Below are 22353 nucleotides of genomic sequence, written 5' to 3' on the forward strand. Positions count from 1 at the left end.
TGAGATAATCATTTTAATCTGTGTGCAAAAAAAAAAAAGAAAAGAAAAAATGGCTCTGGGACTGAAGTGGTTAATGATGCATTAAGTGTTTTAGAGATTTGTAGCAATGCACATGAGCGTCTAAACAGAGACTACTGACAACGCAAAATAATAGCACATGCACAACATTAATATATTGTCAGTGTTCTCTAGAGATGCCTGCGGCCACTGGGCTGGCACATCACATAACTATGAAGTCATCTTTATGGGGAGAAAGACACGTGTGAGCTGGCTGCAAAATATGTACCATCTGAATGAAACCCTACTGGTTTCCGTATTCAGCCAAACCTATAAATATTGTAGGATTTCACATTGTTAGTGATTCAGATATTATTTTACTTTACTTTCAAACCCATTTACACCCATTTAGCTGTTCATTTGCAGAAACTGACACTTAATGGGCATTGTTAGTGAGATGAGACGCTATGTCCGGAATACACCAGAGGGAGGAGAAATATTATTAGTGATAATGTATTTACTGTAACATTCTCTCGGTTTTCAATTTGCGTCTTATTATCCCTCTATTATTGCTTTTTCCTGCATTATCTTGAAAGCTGTAGCAATTTTGATGAACTTTTTAATTTTTCCATGGGATCCATACAGACTGAAATAATTGCAGAACTATTTAACTGTGTCTTTAGCTTTTTTTGTTTTTTTTAGTAACCAGCATTCAGATAGCCAGCTCAGTTACATCCACCTATATAGCCCTCCACACATCAATGCCAATCAAACTGTTTGGGTGGCTTGAAGACTGGTCATTTGTATTAGATCCTTACAGTAAAGCCTTCTCAACACGAAAGGTATTCACATGTCTCAATCCAGAGGCGTAACTAGAACCTTCAGGGCCCTGATGCAAGAAACCATGAAGGGCCCCCCAGACCCCTAGCCGGGGCCCTTACCTTCAAGCCCAGGGCTCTTCCCACTAATCCTGGGGCTCTTTACACTCGTTGCATGGCCTTTTATTACGGTCCCGCAGCAGGATTCTTTCACAAGTTCTGCAGTGGGCCCCCTTCCTGCAATCTTGTGGGCCCCCTTCCTGCAATCTTGGGGCCTCCCCACAGTGGTGCAATGCCAGGGTCCGGTCGCAAGTGTGACCTTTGCGATCCTGGAAGTTCACCCACTGGTTTGCTACCGGGCCCCCTGGAGCATGGGGCCCGGTAGCGATTGCAACCCCTGCAACCCCTGTAGTTACGCCCCTGTCTCAATCTTTCCCACTTCCCAAAAACATGGTGGAAAGCAATGATTTACACGGCCCCAGGCCACTCTCCTGAAATAAAGAATATATATATTTTTTCACAATCAAATCTTTATTCAAATTTGAAGAATAACAATTTTCCATAGTTAGAATTATCATATGTAGCATTACAGTTTTGATTTTTTTTATTAACATGTACAACATTAAGGGGATGCAATAAAACATAATTTTTGTGGGAAGGGTAGGGTAGTAGGATGACATTTTTTATAATGGTTTGGGGAATGTATATAGCTAGCAAGGGAAAAAGCAAAGTAAATAATTACAAATAAAATTAAAGCTATAATCAGGTATATTAAAGTAACATAGATATATATAAATCTCCAGAAATTGCCAATTTTAATAGGATAAATGGCCGAAAACTAAAAGGACTACATTAATACTTTCACCAAATATGTGATTACTTTATGTGCACAGTACCCAGAAACTCAGGGGTGAGTAAGTTATTGTTCACAAACCAAAGGTTTCAGTATTAGAAATTTTAGTCATTAGCTGTCTTGAACTCATCAGAGTGAATATTAACCAATTCCCCCACGTTTTGTGTAAACTGGTGGTAGATTCTTTTTGCATAGCTGAGGTTTATTCCATACTGTAAATTTTATTGACCTTTACGAACCAATCTTTAACTGTTGGAACATCGTTGGATTTCCAGTAAATTGGGATTAAAGCGGTAGTAAACTCTAATGAAAAAAAAAAAAACCTGCAAGACAAAGGCATAATGAGCTAGTATGCATTGCATACTAGCTCATTATGAATTACTTACCTTAGAACGAAGACCCGACACGGACCCCCGGACACCACTGTGGGAGTGAACATGATCCCACGACGTCTCTTCCGGGTTCTGCGGCTCCGGCGCTGTGAGTGGCCGGAGCCGCGATGACGTCACTCCCGCGCATGCGCGCGGGAGTAATTTTTCGGCAATTCCCGGCAAGGAACTCTGAAGGTCCGCCGGACCTTCAGAGCACATGCGCCGCACTCGTCAGTGGCTACATACAGTGGTAATATCTCCTAAACCGTGCAGGTTTAGGAGATATTAATTATACCTACAGGTAAGCCTTATTATAGGCTTACCTGTAGTTAAAAGTCAAAAAAAGCGGTATACTACCACTTTAAAGCTTTTGCTGTCTTTAGGAGGTGCCTAGTTAGCGATCTCAAAAGTCAAAGATTGGGGGACATGACCACCACATGTGTAGAAAGGTACTTTTGTTTGACTTGCATCTCCAGCATGTATCATTGCTCAAAGAATATTCCTTTTTTTTAGATATGTGGTGGAATGAGACATATAAATACCTTCTGTTTTAAGAAGGCTTCACTGTGCTACATACTGGTTAGACAGCCTTTCTCACCCTTTTCAATACAGAAGAACCCTCAAAGTAACTTTCTGGTCTCAGGGAACCCCTGCTTATATTTACTGTATCTACAGCTCATGATATATTAGCTGGATGGTCCCTGGGAAGAATGCTCCTTGGGAAAAATGACCCCCTTACAGACCCCCTTACAGAATGCTAAAAAGATCATTGGTGTAAGTTGGAACACATATGAGAGGCAGAAATTGCTCATTTCTCAAGAAACCCCTAACAACCTGTGGAAGAACCCTTGTGTTCCATGGAACCCTGGTTGAGAAACCCTGGATTAGAGAAGGACCTTTTGGATTTCTTTAGTCCCCTCTCACCATAAGGCCTCATGCACACTGGGTGTTTAGCCCTGGTGCAAGAGTCTCTGGCATTTAGGTGTGGGAAAAAGGTACAGACCCACAATGCAGCCCCTCTGCTGGCCGCCTGTAAAACTCTATGAGGGACTGAATAGCTGCTTCAGCTGGATGGGGCTGAACAGTGCACCAAGCGGTACTTACATTTAGTGCAGGGTGCTTGGAATGCTTGGAACGCAAGCAGTATGCACCCTGGGCATTTGTCCCTGGATGCACAGGGCACTAAGTATAAATACCACTCTGTCCATTTATGTCCAGTCACAGCCACTGTCAGCCTTTCATAGAGTTTGACAGGCTGTTGGCAGCACATCTTTATTTTCCACCTGCACCTAAACGCCAGAGCCTCATGCATTGGGGCTAAGCTTCCAGTATGCATCCGTTTTAATCTCAGAAATCTTCTTACCAGTCATTTCTCCTTTATTGTATGACTGTAGATATACTACTACAGGTCTATGGGCAAAAGGATCACATTAAACATTTAATTACATTTCCCTACAAAATAAACATGTGCAAGTAGTTGAAATGCATAGATCTATACTCAGCCAAAAAAGTTACAAGACAAAAGTCCATCTTGTTCAACCAATAGAAAAAAATAAATTAATAGTACTCTCATACACACAATCGTATACCCAGAGTGATATAAAGGGTTGATATAAAGGGTTTATAAAGGGTTTGAGGTGCATACATATACACCTAATTAGTACATAAACTGATATTCTATAGAGGCATTATTTTATAGAAAATAATATTAACACACATTAAAGGGTTGTGATAATCTCCTCTTATTCTGCCACATGCTTATCTTCCCCTTTACTTTAAAGTACTTGAACCCTGGGCTGCTCCACTCATCCAGCAGGAGAACCATGAGCAGATTCCTTGCTGAATCAGAGCTGAATGGAACAACAAAAGAAGAAAAACAAAAGAAGAAAAAAGGGGCGCACCGACCTAGTGCATTACCATTAAAAATGTATTAAAAATGTTAAAAAGTATACATTATACTCACAAAGCAGGTGTGTATGGACACACATCGACATAATACACATAAAGTCTCCAAGGTAGCCAAGAAACCGCACTGTATTGAATGGTATGCAGTGTGCCGCATGAGGCTGCTGTGTCTAGGCTGACGCGTTTCAGGGGCGAACCCCCTACCTCAGAGCCAAAAAGAGTTGCTGCTCTGAATGGGACAGATGTCAGTTCTGACAGTGGACTATGGCAGACCTGTATTGGATCTATGGGCTGCCAGATGTCCGTTTACATTAGGCTACATCTGGTCTAGAAAAATGGAAAATAATGCAGTAGACATGCATAGACCTGCATAAAACTTCCAATAAGGTCTGCTTGAAAATCTGACAATCTGACCTGATTGGAAAACTCATGTGAAAGGAGCCTGATGGTTACCTTTACCCTAAAATGTAAACTTAAGCTGATCATAGATAAATCGAAACTCAGCTGGTTCATCAGAGTCCGGAGGAGTTTCAACCCATCTATGGCCATTCTCACTCAACAGAAATCAAACTAACCACCACTTTCTATTGAGCGTTGGAAAACTTTTCTCAGTGTGAGTTTGCTGATGGTGACAACAGTGGACCGTGCCTGTGTAATGTTTGCTGGCACATCCACTTGTAGTCTCCATTAGGAGAACAACTGGGGACAGAAACTCGCTAAAAAAGAAAATGCCAAAATAAGAACATTTATGGCAGGATCCCTGGATATTATTTTCAGGGAAGCTGAAGATATAAAAATATTGAAAATTATTTAAAAAAATACCGCCCTTTCGTTAAAACCACAAGGGGTTCTACAGATTTAGATCACTCTCTTTAGAGCCTATCCTAGGGTTTACTACTTATTACCATGCAATTTTATCCGTTATGAGCTGTTTGCTTTGTTAAATTCCAGTATTGTTACTATGATCAACCCATATACGAGTTTTTATTATATCTCCTATATGCTCTAAAAAAGACATGTTTGTATATGCTGTTCTCACTTTGTGAAGTCGCTCTTGGAACCTTTCAAGTTTGTAATTTCTTACATTGTTTTCTTCAATAAAATGTTTTTTTTTGTGGAAAAAAAAAATACATTGATACTAAAGCTTATATGCGATTTTAGTAGAAATAGAAGTATGCATCTACAATGGCCACCTTGTTGCGTATTGACAGATTCGCTTGGCATAGAAAATAATGATGTCTCACCCTGTTATAAATTTATACTACAACTTTCTCTATCACATGCAAACAAACATTTTGTATACCAAACTGCTAATAAACCTATTTAACCTACTTCCACTGCAGCGAGAGAGTAGCATAGCCCACAAAGCTGTACATGATTATACAGTATGTATAGGGCAATGACAAGCATACAGGACACCAACAAACGTGCTCCTTATTCATAGAAGGTGCTGCATTTTTTGGTTTAATGGGAGTAAGTTAGGTTATACAAATGACACGTTTGTAGTCCCTTTCTGGCCCAAGCTGCTGTTTGTACACTATACAGTATTGCTAGATGCCTACAAATATTAATCACGGTAAATATTGACAGCATGAGTATTATGGCTGCGGGAAGCATTTTTCCTGTAATTGCATATAAATAATTTTATGTTGTTAATCCAGTGTAATAAACTGTCATGTGTCTAAAGCCCTACATCAGGAGTTCAGCATCAGACAATTTCTTAATGGTACAATATTGACCTGTGATACAAGGCAGTAGCGAATTATTGCAAGCCCTGCAATATATGTATTATAAAACTTGTTTGGAAAGTTTTTTTCAATGGTAGTCAGCCAAATAAATCCATCACAGTAGATGACCAATAATCTTTTTGACATATATAAACATACAGTACTTTCTGTTCAAAACTAGGGTTTTTAGGCAAGCTAGGGTGTCATTCCAACACTGGATTTTTTGGTACCTGGTTCCTTCACTCTGTGAACACCTATGATGCCCAGTAATCTGATCTTCTGGCTCTCTCGGTTTCAGAGTTTGTAATTCTGCAAATCAGGGGGTCCCAAGTTGCCAGTTGATGAACAAAGGGACATGAACATTCAAAACATTCAATGGCGACCCTGTTTTTATTATGCCTATTTCTGATCAGTCATTATTTTCCTTCTCCCACTGATTAATCTGCTCCCCATGACAGTCTCGAAGACGTACAGAGGTCATATATCAGAGAATTATTAGCAAGAAGATGTAGCTCTACCCAGGTGTTCCAAGAAAGCATTTCTCAGTTTTATTATGGGAAAAATAGATAAAATGTGATGAAAATGTTTTTACAAGTAAAAATATCTATTGAGGGAAAAAAGGGCAATCAGATACAAGTAATGCAAAACTGAATTCATTCTCTCTTGAGAAAAGGAGATGAGGGGGGGATATGATCAAGATGTATAAACACATAAAGGGTCCATATAGTGAACTTGGTGTTGAGTTATTCAATTTAAAGCGGAGTTCCGGCCACAAAATTTTTTTTCAATAAAAATACCCCCGGGACAGTCAGGGCTAGTACATTCCACAATGGATAGCCTCTTTACTGTCCCGGGTCACACTTACCTTTTAGAAGAAATACTTACCTTGATAATTTCTTCTCCAGCGCTGCCATCTCGGATGTGGGCAGCTGAAGCCAGCGCGTCCTCTTCTGCGTCCTCTTCCGTGTCCTCTTCTCCCAGAATGCGCCTGCACCGGCCCCTCTCGTCACTTCCGGTGCGGGCGCGTCATCCTTCCACAGCTTCTGGGCATGCCCAGAAGCTGTTTAGCAGGGAATGAGGCGCCGCACCAGAAGTGACGAGCGGGGCCGATGCAGGCGCATTGATTCTTGGGAGAGATGACTTTCAGTTCCCAGGAATCAATGCAAAGAGGAAGTGACGGCGCGGGCTGCGGCCACAGAGGGAGGAAGTGGAAGAAAGGTAAGTATATTTTTCTTCAATAACAAGGTAAGTAAACAAAAAAAAAATCGTAACTATCCATTTCTTTTTCAGGTGAAAAAAGCAAGCGGATGGCCAAAAATCGATTATGTCGATTTTGTGGATGGAACTCTACTTTAAGGTCTTTAAAGAGAACAAAGGGGCACTCTTTACATCTAGAGAAAAAGAGATGTTGTCTCCAAAAACGGAAAGGTTTCTTCACAGTAAGAGCTGTGAAATTGTGGAATAGACTCCTTCCAGAGGTGGTTCTGGCCGCTCACTAGATTGCTTTTAAAAAAGCCCAGATTCTTTCCTAGGTGTAAATAATATAACTGGGTACTAATATTTATAGGTAAAGTTGATCCAGGGAATATCCGACTGCCTCTCAAGGGATCAGGAAGGAGCTTTTTCCCCTGCTGTAGCAAATTGGATCATGCTTTGCTGGTGTTTTTCGCCTTCCTCTGGATCAACTGCGGGTATAGGATGGTGTATTTGGGATTGTATGGTTGTGTTTTCTTTATTGTTTTTTTTCTTTTTCATTGGTTGAGCCAGATTAACTTGTGTCTCTTTTCAACCTGACTAACTATGTAACTATGTAATGCAGCTCATTGTGATACAATAAAATAATAAGGCCTTACCAAGCCATCATGCACGATCTTCCTGGAAAGGGTCATACTCAAAAGGCTCAACAAGTATTTCCAAACAGATGATTAAGTACAAGCTATAGAAAAATCTATCTGATACCATATTAGACAAGTACAGCAGAGGTGTGAGGGGGTATAAAATGTTTCGCAAGATATACCAAAGTCTGAAAGGAGAGAGAAAGATGGAAAAAAACGGAGGGGGGGGGGGGTGGATGTATGGGAAAAGACACACATAGCATGGAGGGAAAAGAATGTTGGGGGGTTGCAGGTAGTTGCAGAAAAGGAGTGTCACAATATCCACCAGGTTAAGTGCTTCTAGACAAAATAATTGTCTGACTTTTGGATAGAAGTAGTGTATCTAGACTTGCCTATGCACCAGCAGTTGAACCCCAAGGGATTATAGTATTGTACACATTGTATATAAGCTTTTTGGGAAATTTCATTATAAAACCTTTTGGCAGTAATGTGGAATTGTCCCTCTTTTGTGATTATTACAACGTACACTTTTCTGAGAATTTTGTCCAACAAAAATTTGGAGTGGGTCTATGGGAATTTGAGTCTTTTTCCCCAAAAGAGCATTTGTGAAGAAACTTGGCTAGCAAACAGAATTCCAATTTAACTTCAAGCAATTTAATAGGGTTGAGGTCAGGGTCACTTGGGTTGCTCTACGCCAAACACCTCAAACCATGTCTTTATGGACCTTGCTTTATGCACGGGGCATGTTTAAGCTGGAACTGAAAAAACGTCCCCAAACTGTTGGTATAAAGTTGGAAGCACACAATTGCCTAAATGTCTTTGTATGCTGTAGCATTAACAGTAACTGTCACTAGAAAAACCTAAGCTCAGTCATTTGGAAGAGTGTCCACATTCAATGGCCACATAATATATTTCAGATTGCAACACTTTGGATACCAAAAATAAAATAAATCAAACAATTGGTTTATTTTAAAATAAGGCATAGAGTTCAAATGGAGAATAGATGACCCGTCAAACTGTACTGGTCCCCACTGTTTTCAAGTCACTGCTGCAACATTAAAATCAGATCTGCATGACAGGTTTTAGATTTGTTTCTGCAGATGAATGCTGACAAGTACTCAAGTTAATTGAAAACCTCTTTACTGATGAAAATCTACAAAGAGCATGGTCAGTAATGTATGGTCAGACCCTCATGTTCACCAATCCTGCTGGTGACCAATAATTAGATCCACCACAATCACTTTTATCTTTTAACCAGTGTTGCATTCTCATTTACAATCAACTCTTTAGGAATTATAGTTGGCTTTAGGCTTTGGGGCAATAATGCTGAAGTGTTTATTCGTGTAATTACCCAAACATAAAATGCACTGGAATTTAACTTCTATGTCCCATTGCAGATAACTGTCTTGGAATAAAGTGATCTAAAAACAGTTCAGTGACCCGGAGCAACCACAGTGGGGGACCTCCATCCCTAAATATGTATACAAGAAACATATAAAGGAGGTTATGGGACTTTGAATGAGGCCAACCACTTTACCAAAGCAGTAGGTCTTTTTGCCACAGCTCTAGGTGAGGCTTGTGTCTGCCGCCCCTTCACCTTTCTTTTTAGATGCTGGTCATTTAATTTAATAAATTATATATATATATATATATATATATATATATATATATATATATATATTTAATAATAATTATTATATATATATTTTTATTTATTTCTTTCTTTTTTGTTGGGACCATTCATTATTTTTTATATATGTTTTCATTTATTTAGATTTTTAGATCTCTTTGTATTATACTCTTGAAGAAGCGGATAGGGTTTCCGTGAAACGCATCAGTATGCCAAGTGACTTTATTCATCATGTCTATATCAATCATGTATTTATTTATTATATATATTATCATGTAATTGTATTATGTATTTACTGTATGTATCATGAATTGTTATATGTCAGTTTTCAAATACATATATATTTTTACTTTATTCAGGATTTTTTTTTTTTTTTAAGCATTTATTTTCGTTGTATTGTTCTATTTCTCTAACCAACTTGTTAACATATGTACTCTATATATCTACTTTGGTAAAGTGGTTGGCCTCACTAAAAGTCCCATGACCTCCTTTATATATATTTTTTGGAATATAGTGATTGTAAAGTCTATTTTATTAAGTAAAATAATAATCAGGTTTATACTTACCTGCTCTGTGCAATGGTGTTGCACAGAGTCACTCCTTACCTCTTCTTCTGGGGTCCCCCACTGGCAATCCTCTTCTTCTGTGTCTGCCTCCATCGCAAGCCGCTTGCTATGGGTGCGTATGTGCATGCGTGCTGCCAACTCAGGCTGTGTGTGCCTATAGACACACACAGCATGGCTCGGTTCCGCCCCCTGCTCTCTGCTCACCGACAGCAGCAGGAGCCACTACCGCTAAATCCAAAGTTTCGCAGGCTGCAAGCTGATGCATTTTGCCTGAGTAATAGGGGTTCCTCTTTAACTAAGCCCAATTAAAAAATGAAAGACATCAGGGGTGGAGCCTGCATCCAGTGGGAGATGCATCTTTTGAATAAAATATTGATTTTAGCAGTATCGTGGCTCTGTTTTATTCTTTCTTGGGATATGGACATAGGATGGATCCACTGAGAGTCTTGGCAACTGCAGTCCTTTTTTGAAAATGAGATGGGCATAGAGCAGTACTTGTAGCTCACAAATGCCTTTCTAAAAATGTAATAGTATATTTATATTTAGGAAAAGAAACTGATCTGGCATTTACTGAAAAAGATGTATGAGCTTGCAATAAGTGAAGACCAACTCATCCCTTTTCTTTACACATTGCACCAAAAGATTTTTAGTAGTTTCTCTCTTCTCATTGATTAATTGAAAGCATACATCAGTGAGGAATGATGCAGTGTCCTGCAGAAGTCAGTCATATGGGCCGTGGACATGAAGAGGATCTGGAACATGAAAGGAATGAATTAAAGACAGCACAGTAATCCATTAATGGCAGCACTAAAGGGAATACTTGCACACTTATTAAAATAAGAAGGTGCTAGAGAGTACTTTGATTAATCTAGAATTCACTCTGCTTGTAATACCGACCACTGCACTTTAATGTACAGTATCTTAAAAGCATGTTGCCACTATGACACAAATCCTTTACGGTTTTTGAGACAAGGCTTACGTAAGATGCATATGTTTGTGCTCAAATCCTTGTGGCATATATACAGAGGAGGGCGTGATTGAGAGTAGTGCTTGATTATAGATGGACCATGAGTTGTCTAACTCTGTGGGGCCCAGTTATGAAGAATAGTTAAATATTTTCCTTTACCTTTTGCCATATATTGCTGCTTTATGTATCGCAAGGATCTAAGTTAAAGTAATATTACAGTAAACCCAGTACCCTGTATTCACTATATCTGGTCTCCCAATAGCCATTTTTTCTTTCTTTTTTTTTTGCACATAGATTTCAGGCCCCAAACATTGTATATTTTCTTAAAGCAAAGATCCTAGAGAATAAAATAGCAGCAGTTGCAGTTTTTTATGTCATGTGACAGCACATAATATCAAACTCATATTTGCATGTAGAAAATACATTACATTCGTTTTTATTATCACATTTTTTGTTCAAATAAAAGATAAGGTCACATCAAGGAAATAGATGCCAAACATGTGAAGCCTTAAAGTGTTACTAAACTCGAGAGCCTGCATTCTCTATATCTGGTCTCCCACAGTACACAGAACATGGAAATATAATTGTTTTAGTAAATATAAACTGCTAAATACCTTTTCTCATCAGCAGCATATAGCAGTCGTGTGACTTCTATTAGTGTCTTGTTAAAGCTTATAGGAGGAATTTTCATTCTCCCCTTTTTGTCCTATGTGGCTGCAGGATCCCTGACCCTCTTGTTTGGACAGTGCTGAATGGCCCTGTGCTGATCACATGCACCCTCCCAAAATAACTATCTAGTAATACACACCAAACTGAGCATGTGCAGCTTGCCCCCAAGGCTCTGTTCTATCAGAAGATAGATTGGGGACACGTGGAAGAAAAGGGAGGTTAAGAGAAGATGGGATCAAGCAGCCATTTTACACAATGCAGAGGAGCAAGCATGCTTTGTTGCATATACAGACTGATTTTACTGTTGTGGTTTTAGTAAAGTTGTGATGTCAAGGTACAGCAACTTCAGTATTAATGAGGATTATGTACTAGTAAAATACTTTGAATTTTTATATTACCGGTATTTTAAGATTGCCGATTGCAGAAAATGCCTCTGATAGAGCAAGACATATTTTTGATATATCCTACATCACAGGAATGCGTATACCCCAGTTAGTCCTTAATAGTAGGTGTGCGTTTTTGAGTACAGTTTATAGTTGGTTTACTTCCTGATGCGAACAGTGTGTGTTCCCATTAAAGTAGATGAAAAGGTTACATAATAAATCAGCTGATTTATTTAAATCAAGGTTGCCTCTCCATTGTCCCACATACATTTTCTAATAAATTGCATTGTAATTACCTTTTCTTTTCATTTTTTGTAAAGCAGTCATGTGACCATAAAGCTCGGCTTTTGCTCCAACAGTGATTTAGAGCGGTAGACACCTGCAAGTCACGTCAAGGCTCTATGAAGTCATGCAGAGTTTTGCAGTCATGTGACCACATAGAAAAACAATATAAAAAAGGTATTTACATGACAGTTTATTACAAAATGTATGTGGGGCAATGGGGAATAATGGGGGAGCGGCATTTAAAAGTTAATTTATAGTTTAGCCTTTCCTTCTACTTCTATGCAGAGCTAAAGGGACAAAGATAAATTATATGCAAACCCATTCAATAAAACCTCACTGAAGCGTTTACATGCTTCAACTAGTTTTTTTTTTTTTTTTAAAGTGGTTTTCCAGCCGTAATTTTTATCTTATTTGTTTAAAAGAGAACTGGGATGTTCTTATCACTATGTTTTTAAAAAGCTTACTATATGCAAAGTCCCTGTAGTATTATAGCCAAAATCTTTTGGCTGCGTGATCCCATCTTAATTGTGGGCATGTGAGCCCACTAGCGGAGCCTTCCGGGATAAGGTGCTGCTGGTCACCCAGCATGCACCTCCCAATCTCATACATGCGCATAAAACCCGAGGCATGGCGCACAATTGTATCTGGTTACCAAACAACAGTGACGTTGAAAGGAAGGTCCTGCCCCATTGTTTACTCCTGGGAATGATGACACACATCTCCCAGGAGCCAGGGTGCCGCAGGATATGATGTACCTCGCCGCAGCGCCCTGTACAGGAAGAAAAAAGAATATGCCCTGAAAAGAATTAAAGAAAGCTCGAAAAAAACAAAAAATTCCAATGTTGTTCTAACTTGCTGGATTGAAGAGGATTATGCAAAGTAGAAAATGTGGGTGGAACTCCTCTTTAACATGTAAAATTTTCAGCTTTCCTTAAAAAACTACCTGGTGATCCTTCCATTAAAATCCTTAATCAGGCACTTTCTGTTTACAGAATAGAGTGACAATTCTCGACCCCTGCCTCCTAATTGCTTGCTGGAGTGAATGTAGGTAAAAAGTAACTGCAAAGATCCTGCAACAAAACATTTAAAAAAAGGTTAAAAGAAGGCATTCTGTGATTGGATGGGGTGGGGTTGTGGCTTTAATCTGCCCCCCCCCCCCCTTCTATTACCAAAATACCCTGTTTAATAGGAAAAGAATACAAGATATTTTATGATTGGACATACCATTGTCACTGTACTACTGTCGAAAATAGGTTTCAGTGCCAAAAGTTCAGCTGCTTCCCTTATTCTTTAGGATAAATGGAATTTAGAGTTTTAACTAATAAAGCAACGCCCACACATGATACACTAATCATTAGAGGTGAGTTATTTTCTCATATTGAATGTCTCAAAATGTTTTTTTTCTGGAGTTCAGCTATAATGTGATTTAATTATGGCTTACATCTACTTCCATATCTAAACATGGATTTACCTGCCAAGAGACTTTGGCTCCACAAGGACACAGAATCAGTGTAAAAAACCTGTAGATACCACATGGTTCCTGTACTCCAGCACTATTGAGACTTTATAGACATTTTAGGGCAGGTAAGGTACACGTCAAAATCTCTTTTACTACCCCGTGTCTAGTAGGATTGTTGTATTTTAACTAAAGTGTTCTATGCCACAATTTTTAATAACTATTGACAGTAATTTAATGTAGGTTCTGTTTCTCATTGACCCATTTGTCTGTTTGCAGTGTCTTGGCGCTGGGCACGTATACCAGGGGTCCTACAGCGACTGGGTTTCACCTATTTTGTGGTAGCATTTGTGTATGCCTGTTTTAGTAAGCAGAACGTGGATATTGTAGAGGTGAGGTCCTAACATTAATAACTTTGACTGGAATACTTTGTTGCATATTTTATTAGAGTCTCTTGGCTTGTTGTTACATATCATTTTTAAGAGCACCTTAGTGAGACAGGCGTATTAAAATCTCTAATTAAATCTCAAAAATTTCTAATGAATGGAGATCCCTCCTAAAGCCATTTCTAAGGATGCAGCGTTTATGTGTAGGAGGTGAACAGCTTAAGTCTAAGACATTTGAAGACGAGGCAGGCCAATGCCATGTAGGATGCACAATGAAAATCTCACCTAAGAGGACACAGGTAAGCATAACATTTGAAAGTGGTACTAGGGAAAGGTCCTGACCATGAAAATAAAAAGTGTACACTACACAAGACAGAAGAAAGAAGTCATGATATTCAATAAAAAAATAATGTATCTGTAGTAACCATTCTAAGGCTTGCTCTCACTTCCTAACCAGAATGCCACATAACTTCTACTTTTGACTTCTTCCACCTGATAAATGAAGCATACTGTTGTAAAGTGACAGGCTACAGAAATCACAACATATTACCCCATTAACATTTTGACTTTAGAAATAGAAAGAAAATCATAAGCAGCCCAAGGTATGACAACAGTATTTTTGTACAATCTCTCTTCTACTTTCTAAGGTGTAACAGCTTAGTTTAGGCAAGAATTAGGCAAGAAGCCAGAACTTTTTCTTCCAATACCTTTTTAACCACTTATAGTGACACTTAAAGTGCCTTAAAAAAGTATTCACACCCCTTGACATTTTACACTTTTTGTCATGTTACAACCAAAAATATAAATGTATTTTATTGGGACTTTATGTGCTAGACCATCACAAATTGACACATAATTGTGAAGTGGAAGGAAAATGATAAATGTTTTTAAAAAGAAAATTACAAATAAATATCGGAAAAGTGTGCTGTGCATTTGTATTCAGCCCCCAGTCAATACTTTGTCGAATCAACTTTCACTGCAAATACAGCTGCAAATAAAGTCTTTTTGGGAATGTCTCTACCAGCTTTGCACATCTAGAGAGTGACATTTTTGCTCATTCTTCTTTGCAAAATAGCTCAAGCTCTGTCAGATTGGATGGAGAGTGTCTGTGAACAACAATTTTCAAGTCTTGCCACAGATTCTCAATTGGATTTAGGTCTGGACTTTGACTGGGCCATTCTAACACATGAATATGCTTTGATCTAAACCATTCCATTGTAGCTCTGGCTGTATGTTTAGGGTTGTTGTCCTGCTGAAGGGTTAACCCCGCCCCAGTCTCAAGTCTTTTGCAGACTCTAAAAGGTTTTCTTCTTAGTTTGCCATGTATTTTGCTCCATCCATCTTCCCATAAACTCTTATCAGCTTCCCTGTCCCTGCTGAAGAATAGCATCCCCACAACATAATGTTGCCACCACCATGTTTCACGGTGGGGATGGTGTGTTCAGGGTGATGTGCAGTGTTAGTTTTCCACCATACATAGCGTTTTGCTTTTAGGCCAAAACATTAAATTTTGGTCTGATCTGATCAGAGCACCTTCTTCCACATGTTTTCTCTGTCCCCCACATGGCTTCTTGCAGACTGCAAACGAGACTTCTTATGGCTTTCTTTCAACAATGTTTTTTTTCTTCCCACTCTTCCATAAAGGCCAGATTTGTGGTACATGACTAATAGTTTCTCTCGTGGGCAAATTCTCCCACATGAGCTATGGATCTCTGCAGCTCCTCCATAGTTACCATGGGCCTCTAGGCTGCTTCTCTTATTAATGCTCTCCTTAACCAGCCTGTCAGTTTAGGTGGATGGCAATAATGTCTTGGTAGGTTTGCAGTTGTGCCATATTCTTTCCATTTTTGGATGATGGATTGAACAGTGCTCCGTGAGATTTTCAAGGCTTGGGATTTTTTTTATAACCTAACCCTGCTTTACACTTCTCACCAACATTATCCCTGACCTGTCTGGTGTGTTCCTTGGCCTTCATGATGCTATTTGTTCACTAAGGTTCTCCAAAAAACCTTTGAGGGCTTCACAGAACAGCTGCATTTATACTTAGATTAAATTACACACAGGTGGCCTCTATTTATTAGGTGACTTCTGAAGGCAATTCATTCCCCTAGATTGGAGTTAGGGGTATCAGAGTAAAGGAGGCTGAATACAAATACACGCCACACTTGTCAGATATTTATTTGTAAAAAAAAATTAGAACCATTTATCATTTTCCTTTTACTTCACAATTATTTGCCACTTTGTGTTTGTCCCTAAAAAATTAATTTACGTTTTTGGTTGTAACATGATAAAATGTGGACAATTTCAAGGGGGTATGAATACTTTCAAGGCACTTTAAGGTGTTCTGCTGGTAAAACATTTTGTGTCTCACAACAATGTAAGGTGCTGGCTGTCCTGTGCTTGATTACTGTCCGTAAAGTAAAGCATAAGGGGATGAGAGACACTGCACACCACTAGCTCAACAGGTGAACGGTAATGTGAACAGCCTCAGCCTTGAACTCCTCCCAAGCCACTCCTTGAGTTAGTGGTGTGCAGTGTCTCTCATCCCCTCATACAGAACTTTTACTTAATTCAGTCCTGCTCAGCTAAGACGTTCTGAACAGAAGCCTGAATTGTTCAGTTCTATCACAGGTGCTTAATTCTTGGATCATAAACAGGAAATCGATTTAACCAAGCTAAGCGATTGATTTTCAAAAATTGTACTAGTGTCAATATTTACATTTAATATGGACAAATAGTGTTGACTTGCATTGTGTAAGATTGAGAAAATCTCTTTTTTGTACTTCATTTTGCTGTGGGCTGGGTCATTCCCTGCCCCGTCGCTCACCTGCAGGGTGGGGAATGGTGCAGCCCATGGTTTATTGGAGTACAAAAAATCACGAGTCTGGAGTTCAGGTTAGAGAAGTGTTCGGAGGATGTCTAAGCTCATCTCTAATTAGAAGGGACAATAGGAACCAGGGAAGAGAAAATATACTGTAAGTAGATTAAGCTTCTGCTTTAACTTGAAAAAGAACAAAAAGCAAAACATTTTTTTCTTCATTTTAAATACAGATAGGGAGGATTATAACAGCTCTTTTTTTTTTTTTTTCCCATCTGTGTCCCATTGGGGAGATTTCCCTTCACTTTCTGCCCCATAGTCAAACAAGAAGTGAGAAGAAAACCCTCCAAAGTGAGAGGATTCCTGGTTGTCATCCGGGTCACCAAAACTAGTGTTCCCATTGGGAGATTTACTCTCCTCCTGTTCTGGTGACACTCTAATAATTGTAATTTTTTTTTTCACTTTCACTCTTATTGACAATGGTAAACAGGACAAATAGAGAGGATGAATCTCCCTAACAGGGGCACAGGTAATACTCTAAAACCTAAGAGGTATTCTCAGCCCTCTCCATTCTATCAAAAACTAAAAAGAAAAAGTTTTGGTTTAGTTATATATATAGTTTATATATGAAGTTAAAGTGGTACTAAAGCCCTAAGTGTTTTCACCATAATGCATTCTCTACATTAAGGTGAAAATCCGTCTGTGCTGTAACTCCCTCAAAGCCCCCCCCCCCCTTTTTCCTACCTGAGCCCGATCTAGCGATATGCGGCTCCAGCTGCTGTCTCTCTCCTCATTGGACAGATTGATAGCAGCAGGAACCATTTGCTCCCGCTGCTGTCAATCAAATCCTGTGACACGGGAGCTGAAGGCGGGGCCAAGTCCTGTTGTCTGTGTCAATGGGCGCAGCAGCGGGACTCTGGAGCGGGCCCGCATGGGTGCCCCCAGGGAAAGCAGCTTTCCGTGGGTGCACCCAAAGAAGGTGAAGGGTCTGAAGCGCCGGCAGGGGACCCCCAGAAGAAGAGGATTGGGGCTGCTCTGTGCAAAATTATTGCACAGAGTAAGTATGACATGTTTGGTATTTTTTTTTTTTAAATCCAAAGGTTTACAACCACTTTAAAAGTGAACCTGTCTTCTACCTATGCTAGGTAAAGTAATAGGTTCCTGGTAGAGTGGGCACTGCAGCAGACAGTACTCTCTCATGCACCACTGATAAGCAGACAGAAATACCCAGTATTGTAGGACATTGGGGGACATGTGAAACATGTACAACAATAAAACTTTAGCACACCACAACCAAATACATGAAGATGCCAATACTATTATTATCAATTATTAATTGACTTAGAAAAATACACAGTTCATACAGATGTAGCACCCTACAGGGTAGGTGCTAGGTAAAAGTATAGTGGGCCTTGGCTGCCTAACAGCAGGGCCATGATTTTAGCTGAGCTGTCATGTCTCCCAGGTGTGGCTGCTGAGAGGGGAGTCTCCCCAATGGCTCCATGAGAGGATTCTCATTGAGCAGTGGAGGAAATCAGAGACACATTCAGGCCTGTATCTACCCCGCAACGCAGATTCTGCCGCAGAGGATTCTGGGAGTGGGTATATGTTTGAGGGGAATGCATGACGCAGCGTCTTTGGCGGGAAGCAGAGTCCCAGGAGGGAGAGTACGGCTGTCTCTCCTCCTGGCAGAAGGATCGGGTGTTCCGGGTGGCTGCCTGGGAATCCAGAGAATGCTGAGTTGAGCTGCAGAGGGGATCTGGTGTGCCAAGGACCAGTGGAGGAAGAGGGGTTCAGTTCCAGGAAAGCCTGCCAAGGTCGTGAGTACTGAGAACTGCCCCTAGGGGTCTGCAATGTGTAGAGGGGACCACTCCAGAGAAGGTTCCAGGGATCCAGGAGTCAGCTAGCTGTAAAGGGGGTGCCTAGTCAGAGGACCCTGAAGTGTTAGAGGGGATACCTAGTCAGAGGACCCTGAAGTATTAGAGGGGGCGCCAGCGGTTGGGCCCTGAAGAGCTAATGTGTACAATGTGCAGTGTACAGAGTTAAGAGTTGCAGCAGCTCAAGCAGTGACAAGGAGCTACCTCAGCCAGTGAAAGGTTGGAGTGAGCTGTTCAGTGACTTTTGAGCTAAATCGAGTGTCAGGAGTCAAGAGTTCTACAGTCCTCGATCTTCTGAGTTAACAAACAAGTTAAAGTCGAGGTCCCAGCACTAGTTCAGCAAAGCAGTATTTTCAGGCATCAAGAAGCGCTGGTCGGTATTCAGCTGGCGTCAAGACAGCGCCAACGGGCATTTTTGTATAGAGTCCCAGTTAACCTAGTTGAGCCAAAGGAGTATCCCACTCATTCCCTTCTCCCATCCCCAAAATACAATAAACAAAACCAGCCAAAGAGGCCGGAGTGGTCAATGTCTCAATTCTCACACTTGGGTTCACAACTTAAATGTGTTGAAAGTGTCACTGGTAACAATTGCTGACCCACATCAGGCTCAAGGGCTGGAAATATTGCTACACAAGTTATATTTGAAGACATTCAGTACAAAACATTCTAGAACACTGTAAAAGAAATAAGCAAAAGCTCAACAGTACATGTAATGGATATCGATGGTATTGTAAATAAATTGTTTCTCAGACCTCTGTTGTACAGCATTGAGATAGAACTATAACACAACATTTTTGGGTAGTCACACCCCCTTTCTCAAGGTGTCGTCCCCTGGAACATGTGACATTGGTTCCCCCCACAATGCTTGATCAGACAAATGCTCCCAAAAGTGAGTGTTGCAGTTAGTGGTGGGGGGGGGGGGGTTCGGGCATTCCCCTGGGATGACAGGCCAGGGTGGCATTTGATCATAAGGAAGGTACGTATAAACTGTGTTTGCTCTGAAGCAAGCCAATTCAATTCTTTAATATGGGCAAAGCACGGATTTATTTGAAATGGGAGTTAATTTCTGGTATGAGGTTTATTTTTGGATGTTGCCAAATGCCAAATTGTTGATGTTTGCCAAATGCATTGGCAAAAAAACATATTGAGTTCAAGTGGAAAAAATATCTGCGCTTGCAAAAACACAGAAAGAGCAGTAACAGTATATGCAACAACACAAATAAACAATAAATCAAAAAGTTGTGCTAAAACATTAATACGGTACATCAAAATAGAACAGATTGAAAGGAAAAAAGTAAATTTCCTTTAATCGTGACACCAGTGAAGTGAAAAAATATATATTAGCAGTGGTATTCCTTCTTCATTTGTGCAAATGGCCGTTGTCACCCAAAGTGAAAAATCCTCCACCAAATGAGATGGCCTCTTAGCATATCACAGAGACCTCTGAAGGTCAGAACGCCTGTGGTGTACCTACTACAATACAGGCCCTGGTGGGGTACACCACAGACGTTCTGACCTTCAGAGGTCTCTGTGATATGGTAAGAGGCCATCTCATTTGGTGGAGCATTTTTCCCTTTGGGTGACAACGGCCATTTGCACAAATAAAGGAGGAATACCACTGCTAATATATATTTTTTCACTTCACTGGTGTCACAGTTAAAGGAAATGGAATATTTTCCTTTTAATTTTTTCTATTTTTATGTATTATTGTTTTAGCGCAGCTTTTTGATTTAGTTATTGAGTTCAATCCATGTTTGTAAATTACTCGATTTTAATATGAATGTTAAAATCACAAATCCGTGTTAGTAAAAAATACAGCAGTATCTAATGTCATTAGCAATTAATCTTGTTAATCGTTCAAGTGTTCGATACCTTTAAAAGAAAACTGCAAATCTCAGGATTTCCTCTCTTTAATCCTTCAAGCCATAGTGCTGGGATGTGCAGAACATCATGTAATTGCTTGTTGCACAGAATGCCTGTTGTTGAAAACAAGCAGGAATGATCCTGCTGACCAGCATGAAAGAGGAAATGCTTTAAATATTGATGTTGGAGCAAAGTCTCCCTGAAGTAGCCCAAAGTGCATGTCTGACTATATATTCTTTTGTCTGCACAGAGCCATCAGTGGAGTGCTGCCGTAAGGGATATTGTCACTTATTGGCCAGAGTGGATCATCATGATAGCTCTAGAGACAGTATCACTATGTCTGACATTCCTGCTACCTGTGCCTGGATGTCCCACGTAAGCACTATCAGTGATTACTGCGTATGCATAATTGGATTATTCTTGCCAGAACTACATAATGTGATAAATGTATTCATCAGGAAAAAGTGAAACTTATTGCTTGCTGATTGTTCAGATGGCTTGCAGAATTTTCTGACAGCTTGCAGACTTTTCAGACACACGGTGAAGCTGATTGACAAAAAGCTTTATCCAAGAAAACTAAAACAGTACAAAAGTTTCTACCCAGAGCAACCAATTTTCTGATATACCTGGATGGTTGCTATGTGCGATGGTGTGGTCCAGGTGTCTGTAGAGCATATACAGTATAGATAATTAGATTGGTGGTGACCTGATTGTAAGGGGGTGTATGACCACCATCTTTTCTCTATAGCAGCCTATCAATATGAAATGATAGGAGACCAATGTGATTATTTTTAGCTGAATTATGTAACAATCAGATTTCTCTTGTGGCAAGAAGACTTCCCCTTGCCAAGATCCCAGGGGAAAGGCATCAGTCAGGTTAGAATACCAGCTACAATTGCTTTTCCTTGACAAGCAGTACCACCTATATTTGCATGTACCTCTGTTCTCAGCCTTGTTTATGGAGCTCTCTGATGATTTCCTAGCTATCAGCATTTAGATCACACATGTCAGACCACCCTCTAAAGCAGGCATGTCCAACCTGCGGCCTGGGGGCCACATGCGGCCGGAACCCCATGCAATGCGGCCCACTGCCCCCTGACAACTGTTTTTTTTTTTTGCTGGGGAGGAAGGAAGTCGGGTCGGGGGCATGGCCACAGTGGCTTCCAGCTAACGGTAGGGAGAGGCTGGCTCCAAGGGGGGAGGCGAGCATGTGCAGTGTTTCTGACTCCAACTACCATGACCACTTCAAATCACTGAAGTGGTCATGGTGGTTAGAGTGTTCCTTTAATATCTTTCAGAAGAAGTAAGCCTCTGTATACTGATTCCATTTAATTTCATCATCCTCTAGTTGTGTTAAATTTGTGCGGGGGGTGCAGCGGTGCGGGAAGGGCGCGGCGGCATTTTATTATTTGTATATCTTAACTATAGTATATATTTTATTTGCGGCCCGAGAAAATTTCTCTACACTCAATGTGACCCAGAGAAGCCAAAAGGTTGGACACCCATGCTCTAAAGTTTATGGGCAGCCATCTTCATTTATAATTGATAAACATGACTGTATCTTTAATATAGTAACAAAAAGACAGAAAAATTGAAAGGAAGCAAAAGTTCTGATAAAAAAAAATAAGTTAAATAATACTGACATATATGTAAACATACAGTGCCTTAAAAAAGTATTCATACCCCTTGAAATTTTCTACATTCAACCAAAAACGTAAATTTATTTTATTGGGATTTTTGTGATAGACCAACACAAAGGGGCATATAATTGTGAAGTGGAAGGAAAATCATTTTGCAAATAAATATCTGGGAAGTGCGGCGTGCATTTGTATTCAGCCCCCCTGAGCCAATACTTTGTAGAACCACCTTTCACCGCAATTACAGCTGCAAGTCTTTTTTAGAGTGCAATTTTCACCCATTCTTCTTTGCAAAATAGCTCAAGCTCTG

General features: G+C 40.0%; 1 protein-coding gene across 1 annotated transcript in view; it reads left to right on the forward strand.

Annotated features, from left to right (window-relative positions):
- The window catches only part of LOC309563068 (heparan-alpha-glucosaminide N-acetyltransferase-like), a 272146-nt gene that overhangs the window by 24078 nt on the left and 225715 nt on the right, over nt 1–22353 (forward strand). Inside the window, exons 4-5 of the mRNA XM_082267368.1 lie at nt 13742–13854; nt 20657–20781. Coding sequence (XP_082123494.1) covers nt 13742–13854; nt 20657–20781 — 238 coding nt within the window. The remainder of the gene's footprint in view (nt 1–13741; nt 13855–20656; nt 20782–22353) is intronic.

This window comes from Pelophylax lessonae (genome assembly GCF_965119305.1).
Source record: "Pelophylax lessonae genome assembly, chromosome: 9".
In the NCBI taxonomy this organism is placed as follows: domain Eukaryota; kingdom Metazoa; phylum Chordata; class Amphibia; order Anura; family Ranidae; genus Pelophylax; species Pelophylax lessonae.